The sequence below is a fragment of the Trypanosoma theileri genome (genome assembly GCF_002087225.1).
Source record: "Trypanosoma theileri isolate Edinburgh chromosome Unknown TM35_Tth_8_V1, whole genome shotgun sequence".
NCBI lineage: Eukaryota > Euglenozoa > Kinetoplastea > Trypanosomatida > Trypanosomatidae > Trypanosoma > Trypanosoma theileri.
In genome coordinates this window covers 367500-379406 of record NW_021639850.1, presented here as the reverse complement: position 1 = coordinate 379406, position 11907 = coordinate 367500, and the positions used below count along the sequence as shown (strand labels likewise).

The window sequence follows — 11907 nt, the reverse complement described above, 5'->3', positions numbered from 1 at the left end:
GTTTTTTTTTTTTTTTTTATATATATGGTGGAAGTAAAGCCAAGAATTATTCTGATTTACTTATTGCTCGGACGTCATTGTCCATGTTTTTTATTTGGTGGATAAAATGTTAAGGGAGTGGATTAAAAGGGGCATTTGAAGTTATAATAAATTCGAAAAGAAAAGGAGCTGCAAAAGAAAAAAAAAATAAAAGTGCAGGGTCTCTCTCTCCATGCTGAAGGAAACCAAAAAAAAGAAAAGGTAAACAATGAAATGCTTGCATCGAATAAGAAACAATGGATTTCTTTTTCTTTTTTGAAAACTATATATATATATATGAGTATCTATGTGTGTAAAATATATATATATATATGTGTATGTGAATGCTAATGAAAACCATTATTATCTTGAAAGGAAAAAAAAATTATTTTTTTTTTTCTCTTCCCACCTTCTCTCTTTTTTTTTTTACTATTCTTATCTGAACATTGGTGATAGTGTGTGTTTGTGTGTGTGATGCACATAGTATAATGTGGAAAAGCGAAAACACTGGACAAGATGAGATGGAACGTGGCAATGGCAAGAAGCTGGGTTCACGTGGTGTGTATATGCGTGTGAAGAGATTACGTTTTGATAATGACGGAGACGACAAGGATGTTGCCCCTTCATTATTGAGAGTTCGTATTGGTGATGGAAAGAGTATGGATGTTAGTGGGAGTATGAGAGACGAGAAGGGATCACTCTCTCATAATATACCGGATACTCCCTCTCTCACAGAGTTAGGACAACAACCCTGTACACTACATTTTCGTCTTCTTAACAAAGCGGGTGATTTCATCAGCAGTGAGCAAGAGACGCAGTCTGCGCGCAGGACAACTGTTTCTTCACCCACACCTGTGCTTTCTATAGAGCGTGTGTGGGATTTGCGAGGTTGTGTGGTGATGGATTGCACGGCTGGAGGATCATCTCAAACTGATACCGGAGCACCAGAGAAAAAAGAGAGTGGAGATCCTGTTGGTGGGGCGGTGGCTTTAGAGGATTCAAATGTATGGTCTCTCTACGTTCTGGATAGCAGACATGTTGATGATAATGAAAGTGAACAGAAGAAGGAGAAAGTAGAGATGGAAATGAAAGAAGAAGAAGAAGAAGAAGATGAGTTTGGTTTTGATGACTTGGTTGTCACGAAACCCAATGATAGTGACGAAGAAGAAAATGATGTTGCCATCCATAATGATAATAAAGCGTTTGTATATGGAAGTAAATTTGTCAGTCACCGTATTAAACGAAAACGAGATCAAGATGAAATAGTACCAGATTTTATTCTTTCTATGGGAATGCAACCTCACGATGGTGAGGTTTGTAATCATGATACTAGTCCAGAGGATGCAGCTTTACTTTACGAAATGTTGCGTGATCATGGACAAACTTGTTTTCTACTTGAAGAAGACAATGGTTGCGAACCAGAGTTATATCTTTATCCTGATCATCGCAAGGATGATGAATATGACAGTAATGCTGCAGATTTTTCGGGAAATGAGTATCCAGAAGAACCGAGTGAAAACAATAGTTCTTTTGTTGACAGTGAGTACACTGATTATGATGATGAACGACACTATAAGAGGCGACAAGGGGATCTTTGGTACGAAGAAAGCTACAGAGAGGGTTCACTTAGTAGTGGATGGAATAGCTGTGATGATAACTATTGATGCCATTTTTCTCTTTTTCTCTGTTTCTATTCTTGGTTTAAGCGAAGAAGAAGAAAAAAAAAAGATTATTCTATTGAGTCGAGGAATAATAGTAATAATAATACAAGATTTTTTTTTTTTTTTGAATTTTCTATCTAATTGGGATTTGTTTTTTTTTTTTTCTTTTTTTTCCATTCTTCAATTCTGTTTTTTTTTTTTTTTCTTCTCCTCCTTCTTTTCTGAAGTCGAGCCCGATAATGGACTACAACGAAGAGGGATGGGATGAGTTCGGCGATCAACATCAGCAGGATCGGGATGGCGCCAGGGACGACGCCGCAGACCCGTACGCCGATGAAACGTTGGCAGCAGCTAAGACCATAACATCTGACGATGATGCACTTCGTTACGACAGTGTAAAGGAAGTAACAGTTCTTTTGCGCTCGGAGCATATGAGCCAGATGTTGCAAAAGTTAAGTGATTACAGTAAACAAGAAGAGGTAAAAAACACTATTTTACCAGATGATCCCGAACATCAGTTTGTTATTGATTCTAGCGCACTTGTATTGCGTATAGAAGTAGAAAAGAGCAAGGCGGTTGTATATTTACGGGCACACTATAATCAACGATTCCCTGAGTTAGCGATGTTTTTCTCTGATGGCGTTCTCTACGCTCGTGTTGTACGTCTTATCCAGAATAACATGGATCTCTCTGTTGTGATTGATCAACTAGACGAGTTGGCACCATCGCAACTCACCGCAGTGGTAATTGCCTGTGCTTCCACAACAGCCGGGCGGGAATTGTCCGAGGCGGAGCTCCATCGCGTGCTGGAGGCCTGTCAGGAGATTGAAACACTAGAAGCGGCAAAGCAGACATTTCTGGAGTACATCCAACGATCTATGCCTCTTATTTGCCCGAATCTCTGTGCTTTTCTCGGTACAGGCATTACCTCGCAGCTCTTCGCCATTGCTGGTGGTATCCAACAACTCGCACGTATGGATCCTGCGCAGCTTGCAAAACTCGGTAGTACACGCGCGTCGAATACTGGCATCGCTCTTCGTACCACAGGCTTTCTCAGTAACTCTGACTTTGTTGTGAATCACCCACCGCAGCTGCGGCCAAAGGCAATGCGTCTCGTCGCAAGTACGGCCATGACACTCGCACGTATTGACGCCAACCGACGGGCCGCAAGTCACCATGAGGGTGTTCGCCAGCGGGAGCAAGTGCGGTTGAAGATGTTATCTTGGTTGGATCCTCCGGTGATTCGTGGGGCGGCGAACAATACATATGAACGACGGGGAAGAAAGCGACAACGGCGTCAGGCGAGGTAACGGCTGTATTATTACCTCCATTAATTTGTCATCACTTTCTGCTTGTGTTTCCGTTTCTCGGTTATTGCGGTTTTGGTTGGCTTCTTCTATTCTCTTTGTTCCTATGTGATAAAATTGCAATAAGAAAGAAAAAAAAAAATAAAATAATAATTAAATTTGCATGCTTCTTTTTTTTTTTTTTTTACCTTTTTTTTTTCTTTTCTTTCTTTGTTATTGTTGTTATTCTCTCTTTTTCTTGACTTATTATTGTAGGTAGGATTCTGTGTGGGTGGGGGATATATATAGAGAGAGAGATAGAGAGGGAGAGAGAAAAGAGAGGTTCAGATGTCATCCCTCCAAGACTTGGGTCTTGAACTTTGGGTTCTTGTGTACCACCTCTATGCAAAGCACACAGATGTACCAACAACAGCGTTTCGGGAACTAGCACTGCGTACTCGATGTGTATGCAGAAGCGAGGATCTTCAAGTCGCTACACGACCCTCACTTTTGGAAAACACGCAGTGGTTTCGAGAGATGTCCGAGCGCTACAAGGCACTACGTCAACATTTGAGGGAATCCAATATAGAAAGTGTAATGGAGGCTGCAGAATTAACGCGTAGCTTTTATCCTACAGGGTGTTCAGTCTCAGAGTATGCGGACGCCTTGCAAACATGCGCTGCTATGCTTTCAAAGACTATACCAAGTCAGAAGTTATCTCGTTTCGTTGAAGGCCGTTTAGAGGAACTTGCGTCACTAGGCCAAAAAACTCTTACTGTAGACGAACTCGTCGATGATCTCATAGAACGACCATTGCTGGATGCCATGACACCATCTCAATGGTGGCAACACGATACTTGTTCTGATGGTGCTCCATCTCTTAGAAGTGTTATGTTGCGATCTCATCCACTACAAATAGACATTTTGTATACGTGGTGTGGAAAGATGCGATGTCAACATATTCATCTTGTAGGTATATTACATGAAGATGCTCCAACGGCGCCACTTGCGAAACGACTTGCACGCACGCATGGTGCATTGTTAAGTGAAGAACAGTTTCGTACTTATCTGCTTCGATTGCAGAGTCTTATGAAGGGAGTTGTAGATGGTGGGAATAAGAACAAATCCTCTAGTGAGGGTATGTCGTCTTCCTATCATCCTAATCATGCTGATCAGGAATACCAGCATAAGAACTCTGTTCCAGAGGTAAAATTAAGTGAAACAACCACTGGAAAGAATAATGAAATAGATAGTAGGAGTTTTTCTACTACTGCCGAGACGTCTACTCGTGGTGGAAATAAAGCTGATGTTGGATTACTCTATCGTGACCCGGATGCGGCCATGGATAATGTAGATTTAAATGATGCTGATGATGTCACATTGCAGGAATTCAAAGCAAAAATGGATGAGAAGTTTATGGAAAAGATTGTACGGCCTGGAGACCCAGACTACGTGTATGATAAACGAGTCGAAGCCAAGCCAACAGAGCGCAGTGAGTGGGATGATTCTGACTGAGAATGCGAGGGACACTATTGAGAGTGAAGGAGTGAAAGGGCCAGAAAAAAAAAAAAAAAAAAGAAAGAACACACCAGGAAAAAGTGGTGGTTGTGGTGGTGGTGAAGCACACCATGTTTTTTTTTTTTGTTTTCTTTTTTTTTTGATGTTGTTATATTTGTTCTCCTCCTTTAGTTTTTCTTTATTGAAATCAAGAATAAGAGAGAAATCTTGTATTTCTTCCCTCTTTTAAATAAAGAAATGATTTTGTTGCCACCCCAATTCTTTTTGGTCTTGATTTTTTTTTTTTTTTATTGTAGTTTTCTTTTCACAAAAAAGAAAGCAAAATATAATTATTGGCAAAGTGAAGAAAAGTTCAGAAGAGTAAAGAAGAGGAAGAAAAAAAAGAAAAAAAAGCAGGGGACACCGCAGAGAGATTTTCTAATTGAAGAAAATCTCTCCCTATATTTTATTTTGTACCGTCTGTATTTTGAAGGATTATAAACAAACAAAGAAACAAACTCATGAATACTGTGAACGGGATGGAGTTTGACCTCTTGCGGTCTATGCAGCTCTCCTCATTAAAGGATGACAATCAGTTAACAAGGGAGGAAAAACAGACCTTAGCAGAGCAACGACATCGGGAAATTGATGAGGCTCAATACGTTGCCCATCGTCTCCAAGATAGAGTTGGTCGCATTCGTGAGCAGTTCGCTATTCGTGGCCGAGCATCAAAGCCAAATTCATATACGCGTGATGCCGATAAGATGTATGGACTCTTTTGGTTTGGAAAAGGAAAATATGAAGACGATATACTAGATGCAAGAGATGATGAAGATCAACAAGAAGATCAAAGAGAGCTAATCAATGATATCTCTGAAGCCGATGATATTCCTGATGAAGAACGTTTTAAAGTGTGGCGTCCCATTGTAGGTCCACCTAGGCCGAGAGGTTGCCCTAATAGTGTTTCACCTGTACCGGCTAATGAAGATCAACATTCTTATTTTAATAATAGAGACCCTTTATTATATGAAACTGCACCTATCCCAAAGAAAAAGAAAACTGCTTTAACACCACCTTGGGCGGAACATTACGATGTGGAAAGAAATGCTAACCCAAATTATGGAAATCGTGCTGAGCATAATTATGAATTATTTAAACGTGGAATATTACCCCGTGGTGAAAATGGTATTGATGATATCCTACGGTATGCACGGAGTGCCCAAGATTTAGTACTTTCACTGCAAGACTTGCGATTACGGGAGGATCGTCGCCGGGAGCAATGCATGTTAAAAACGGCATTGGACGAACAACTCCTTGATAAGAGACGACGTCGATTGGCACAATATGAAGAAGAACTTGTTCATATATATGGTCCAACGATGCAACACATTCTTACCGATACTTTCCAAGAACCTCTGAGTGAGCAACTACCAATGATTGAGGTTGCTTCATCCGACGACGAAGAAAAAAAAGAAGAAAGAGAACATCTGCAGCGAGAAAAAGTTCCACAGCGACGTTTCAGAGAGAGGGAGGAAACTTCAGAGACACGTGCTAAACAGTCAAGACAAGCTTGGTTAGCCGCATGGGAAGATCATAAGCGAAATCTTGCTTCTACTTCTACTCCTACTCCTACTACGGATGCTGTTTCTAGCAAGTGGAGTAGATATCACATGCTGGGAGCGCCATCAACCCCGTCAATGATGCAAAATCGACCATCTGCTTTATCCCCTTCAGTCAACAGTCTTAAGATGGAGCAACATGTCCATTATAGACAACAACAATATCGTGATGAACTAAATAGGAAACGAGGTGAACATATTATAGGACTTAACAAGAGCAATTGAATTTCCTATGTGATATCTTTCCATTCTTCGTTTTGAAGACTACATGGGTATAGATGATGTCTTATTTTTGTTATTTTATTTTATTTTTCTTTGTGTACATATACATTACACACGTTTTATCGTGAATTATCGTTGTAAAATATCTCTCTACACACTACCTTCCATTCAAGGTGAAGCACCCTTATGACTATTATTATTATTATTATTATTTTTTTTGGTTGTTACTTTATCGTTGCACCAGACAAGAAGTAAGAGAAAAAATGGAGAAAGGGGAGGTGGTTGAATCTTCCCTAGGAAACATTTTACTTTACTTGTACGACGAAAGAAAAGAGTGAGAAACCTGACAAGTTGGTTTTTCTACTATATGGCTCCCAAAACAAAAGAAGAAAAAAAAGGCTTTTTTTCTTTTTTACTCATTTATGGTCTTTCTGATACTATTTGCTCTTTTTCCTTTATATATATATATATATATATATATATATATATATATATATATATATTTGGTTTACTTTATTTTATTTGACTTTCTCTCTTTTATTTTTTCTTTCTATTTATTTATTCTTGCCAGGAAGGGGGTCCCATGCTGAGAAAGCCGCTGGGAGCCGGAAAACGCCCCTTCTTCTTGAGGCGGTTTGCGCGGGCACGTGTTGATGGTGCGAGTGGCGCGGGAGACGATGTGAGTCTCATCGTGCACGCGGACTTCCACGATGACAAGCTTTCCCAAACTGCACTCACAACAAGCGCGGAGCTTGTGCAGCAGTCACCAGAGGCACTTTTGAATAATGCCAATCGTCCTCTCCTTGTGCCTCTTCTGCAATTGTTACGCCGACGTGGGGCATTAAATGATAATCGTGTACGACAAGAGATTGTACGATTTCTTGTACCATCGGTTCATCGTGATTATTTATCATGGCTTTGGGGTGACAATGTAGAGTCTACAGGTTTGGTGGAAGCGGGTAATATTACTGCGTTACGTTCTCTCCCTCCCTTTGCTTGGAGGGCAACTATTGAACAGGGAAAACCAACTGAACCAAGTGAGTTATTACACTACTGGCATCAGGTATTCTTTGCACTTTCTGCTAATGCTGTTTTTGCAGATGTAGGTTTTTTTGACGAAGGTCATAGAGAACTTTTATCTATTATACATGACTACTACGTCGATGTTGCGCGTTTACAAAGGCTTTTACCATTATTAGATGAAACTATTGTTATAACTCGTATGCCTCCTGTTTTTGTACGTAAACTACGAAAGTTTTACGTGGAACGATACCGTCTTTTACAATATGCGGAACTTTTTCGTGCTATAGTAGATGGTGAAGAACTTGTTATGCCAACTTATGGTACCGCATTACTTAATGATGCAGAGGTCTTTGAATATTATATAACTATACCAGGTCGCCGTGAATCTGGAATAGAACGTGATGAACGGTGGTCTTCTACGCTTGCGTATGCGATGTTTGCATTTTCAAGATTATTTCGTCAGCAGAAATGGCAAGGAAGTGAAATAGATGCAATAATGACTCGACCTGCTACTCTTTTTATGAATGTCTGCGTTTTTTCTAAAAACGATAACGCAGAAGGTGAAAGATTTCGAGAAGCTATTTTAGCTGTAATGCGTGTGTTTCATACACATTACCGAAATGAGAGTAAAAATGTAATAATTGGAAATAATTCCTTTCTTGCATATGATGTTTTAAGGATTCTTCGTGATACAGGTGTTGATAGTATGTTAGCTAAATGTAAACGTCTACATTTTGGTCCCATACATGGACTTTTAGATGTTTGTACTTTGGCCGCTGTAACAGAAATGCTTCTCTGTGGTGAAGAGGAAACTGAGGGAAAACAATCTCGAGGTTACTTTGATTTTGAAGAATTGGAGGTTCTTCTTAGTTCACGCAAAAATATTGGTACTGAAATGTACAATGCTGTGAAAAACCATAAATGTCACCGATTTGCTGCTCATTATGGAGTTTTAAATTTGAGTCCTCGTATAAAAAAGATACTTGAAGAAGTTGTACAATCATCTTCTTCATTGCATCGTTATACTAATGAGTTGTCAAGGTGGGTAACATTCATTGGTTGGCCTCTGCGTTTAACGATGCAAGATATTTTACCAAATAAGGAACTAACCTTATCGATTCAGAAGAGTTTAATTGAGAATCCAGTGGAATATTGGCAGTGTGGATGTCAATATATGAACCCTACACGTCCAAAAAGTATTTCTTGTATTGGTTGTGTTTCACGGGATTTAGTAGAGCACCAGTGGATATGTCCTCATTGTTCATGGGTCTCTGCATCTGGGGATTACGTTAATATTTGTTTAAGATGTCGTCAACCCCATCCTAACTCCCAAGCACGTGCCAGAGAAAATGAAATAAATGACCCGTCCGCAAAGAGTCAATCAAATTCTCTGATTTGGTACTGCAACTTGTGTTCATCTTACTCACCTTTGGTTTGTGATGGTACAGAAACAACACAGGGATGTATTGATTGTGGTACTGTTGGTAATGGCTGGTCGGTAAGTTATTTTGATTGGAAGTGTGGCTGTGGAGAGATGAACTCTCCTTTTAGACGCTGGTGCTACGCATGTAGTGTGCATCGTCAACACGCATGTTGTCAGTGTCTTAACTGTAAACAACCCTGGACGCTTTCTCCACGTGGAACAAGAGAAAGAACAGAGAGTCATTCTGGTTGTTTTTCTTCGTCTTCTTCCCTTTCATGTTCTTCTTGTTTATCGTGTGGTGACCCTCACCCGCGTGAGACTGCAGCCTGGCAACGTCGACTCCTACGTTGTCCACTCTGTCACTCCCTCACCAGTACGGAAACAACAAGAACAACAAGAACAATTACTGGTGTTGATAGTAATAATAATAGTAATAATGATAGTTCGGAACTTGACACTATTACTACTACTACTACTACTACTACTGGGACTGTTTGTCAACACTGCTCTCACTCTTTGACAGTTCTTCGGCAGTTCGTGGCGCTGCAGCCCGACTGGCCGTGGCGGTGTCATTCCTGCGGCCGCCATCAACACATCCGCGATAGCGATGGTGCACTAATAACAGTGATGGGGCAAACACAACCACCAGAGACGACAGAGACATGCGGGAACTGCGGTACGATTCGACTCGATCCAGTGTTGTTTGACCGGCATGCCACGTGGTCGTGTGTGAAGTGCGGTGAAAGGGCGGTGCATGGATTCCATTGCCATCGTTGTCTTTCGCTACATCCTGCTATCCCAGAGACGGAAGTTCATGCATGGCGTTGTGTGACTTGTTTAACCATAAACAGCGGCTGGAATGATGTTTGTCAACGTCCCGACTGCGGCGTGCGGAGGTCTGTGGACTCCACTCCATTACCGTATTCACCATGGCGGTGTTGTAGTTGTGGGGAATACAGCCGAACAACGCAGATTCCACAGTGTGAACACTGTAATGTTATTAAGGCAGCGCCTTTAGCAGCAATACCAGCACCAGTACCATTACCAACAAAATCGGTTTCAGCATATAATGTGGCTGAAAGACGCGCCCAACGACTTGCAGAAGTGGAGACGCAACTTCTAAACGCAGCAGCTCTTATGGATGAAGATGAGCAAAAAAATGAAGATGGATCTAAGGTGAATGCAGAGAATAACCTGACTGACGAATGGACGCAATTTGTTGCAGATGGAGTTCGTCTTGCCATACCCCTCGGGTGATGTCAAGATGCTATGATCTTGTTGTTTTTTTTCTATAATTCTTGGGCATGTCAGTTAAAAAGAAGAGAAGAAAAACAAGTGCGGAGTCGTCCCTCTACACTGTTAATGGAAATATTGATGTCTACTGAGTCAAAATGTTTTTTTTTTTTCTTGTTTCTCTCTGTCTCTCTTGTTCCTTCCATCTTATTTCCCTTTTATTTTTTTTCCCTTTTTTATTACTTTTCTCTTTCTTTCTCTTTCACTCTCTCTCTATGTCTATGCCTTGTAGAGCTCACACCAGATTGTAGGGTGACAAAGAAAACACAACTTATTAAAGGCGAACTTTTTTTTCGTTGCTTTTTTCTTGTCTGTGTGGGTTGAGGGGGTGTGGTGTGTTTGTGTTTGTGTTTGTGGAAAGTGATTTCGTTCCAGAGTGCTGACACGTAGGGATTGTATAGTATCATAAGAGACTGTGGGAAGTAAAGTATAGAGTAAAGGGGAATTCAGGAAAAGGAGAAGAAGAATAACAGTAAAAAAAAAAAAAAAAAAAAAAAAAAAAAAAAAAAAAAAAAAAAAAAAAAAAAAAAAAAAAACTGACACTTTCCCATCACACTCTGGAAACATCCAATATAGGTTGATTGTTATCCATTATAATATTTATTTGCATACCCACCGAATCGCACATACCGGGGGGTATACATTATTTATATTTATCATTGGATAGACTTAATCCCTTATTACCCTTTAGTAAACACTTTACAAGGCCCTCTGTGTCGTGGATTTTAGTCATTGCATTGTATATTTCGGAAGGTTTTCTTTCTAGGAAAACCGCTCTAACAGAGGAAAAAGAAAAAGAAAAAAAAAGACGATCAATAATACCTGCGGGTAGAAAACGAAGGGAATAATCAAGGTAGATTTTTTTTTTCGTTCGACGTGCTATATTTCCTTCCATTGCCAAGGTTAAGATTTAATTTAGAGAAAAAGAACGACAGGAAGCACAGGTTTGCGTTACGTTGTCTTTTGTAGGTTTCTTTTTTTCTGGTTTTTTATTATTATTATTATTTATTTATTTTATTTTATTATTTAATACTCGTCTGTGTCTCTGGTTGCTGATGATGTCACGTTGCAGGGAAAAGATTGCCAAAAATCGTCTTCCTGCGTTCAATTTGGAGCTTGTAGAACGACATTCAGAAGTATGTAAAGAGAACGAAGATGATGAGGTATGCAATGCGGCCCAATGTTACCCTATAACTGACATCAATGATATGGTTTCTATTGGATCGTGGCGTGATGCTGCGAATGAAGAGTTGCTCCGTCAACACCGCATTACACATGTATTAAATGTCGCACGTGAGTTAATACCTGAAGAAGAACTTCATCGTATGGAGTCTATAAATTTTGTTAAAAGTAAATGTATACCTCTTAGTGATAGCCTTAATGAGGAGTTAGAACAACACTTTGATGAGGCTTTTGAGTTTATTCGCAATGCAACCCATAATGGGAGAGTTTTGGTTCACTGCCGTCGAGGAATATCTCGTAGTGCAGCCATCGTTATTGCATACATGATGGCTTCCGAGGGCCAATCATTCCGAACTGCCTTCGAAAATGTGTATAGGAAACGTCCTTGTATATCTCTCAACTTATCCTTTATTCAGCGATTGGAGGATTACGAAAATCACCTCCGTTCAATGCACCTGAATAATACTCAGGAACACGGGGAAGAAAAGGGTAATCACTCTCCTAACTGTATGTAGGTGCAGTGCGGAAAAAGTGCCAATTTTTTGTTGGACCCATAGAGCGCACAGTTAGAGATACAGCGTGTATTTGATAAGATAATGACATGGCGAATGCTGAAGAGAAGAAGAATAATGATGCAAGCAGTGGTGTTTCTATATTACCCTCCATTTTCTTTTTTTTTTTTT

General features: G+C 40.1%; 6 protein-coding genes across 6 annotated transcripts; all 6 read left to right on the top strand.

Annotated features, from left to right (window-relative positions):
• Positions 1-506: 506 nt before the first annotated feature.
• Positions 507-1682, top strand: TM35_000082550 (uncharacterized protein; the record flags this gene model as incomplete). Its single annotated transcript, XM_029024120.1, has 1 exon — positions 507-1682. The coding sequence occupies one exon, from the start codon at positions 507-509 to the stop codon at positions 1680-1682; it is 1176 nt and encodes a 391-aa protein (XP_028884523.1).
• A 236-nt stretch (positions 1683-1918) lies between these two features.
• TM35_000082540 (trans-splicing factor) lies at positions 1919-2989 on the top strand (the record flags this gene model as incomplete). Its single annotated transcript, XM_029024119.1, has 1 exon — positions 1919-2989. The coding sequence occupies one exon, from the start codon at positions 1919-1921 to the stop codon at positions 2987-2989; it is 1071 nt and encodes a 356-aa protein (XP_028884522.1).
• A 324-nt stretch (positions 2990-3313) lies between these two features.
• Positions 3314-4480, top strand: TM35_000082530 (uncharacterized protein; the record flags this gene model as incomplete). Its single annotated transcript, XM_029024118.1, has 1 exon — positions 3314-4480. One exon carries the CDS (start codon positions 3314-3316, stop codon positions 4478-4480), a length of 1167 nt encoding a protein of 388 aa, XP_028884521.1.
• Positions 4481-4983: 503 nt separating this feature from the next.
• Positions 4984-6306, top strand: TM35_000082520 (uncharacterized protein; the record flags this gene model as incomplete). Its single annotated transcript, XM_029024117.1, has 1 exon — positions 4984-6306. The coding sequence occupies one exon, from the start codon at positions 4984-4986 to the stop codon at positions 6304-6306; it is 1323 nt and encodes a 440-aa protein (XP_028884520.1).
• A 580-nt stretch (positions 6307-6886) lies between these two features.
• Positions 6887-10006, top strand: TM35_000082510 (uncharacterized protein; the record flags this gene model as incomplete). Its single annotated transcript, XM_029024116.1, has 1 exon — positions 6887-10006. One exon carries the CDS (start codon positions 6887-6889, stop codon positions 10004-10006), a length of 3120 nt encoding a protein of 1039 aa, XP_028884519.1.
• A 1094-nt stretch (positions 10007-11100) lies between these two features.
• Positions 11101-11739, top strand: TM35_000082500 (putative dual specificity protein phosphatase or MAP kinase phosphatase; the record flags this gene model as incomplete). Its single annotated transcript, XM_029024115.1, has 1 exon — positions 11101-11739. One exon carries the CDS (start codon positions 11101-11103, stop codon positions 11737-11739), a length of 639 nt encoding a protein of 212 aa, XP_028884518.1.
• Between the last annotated feature and the right edge of the window lie 168 nt (positions 11740-11907).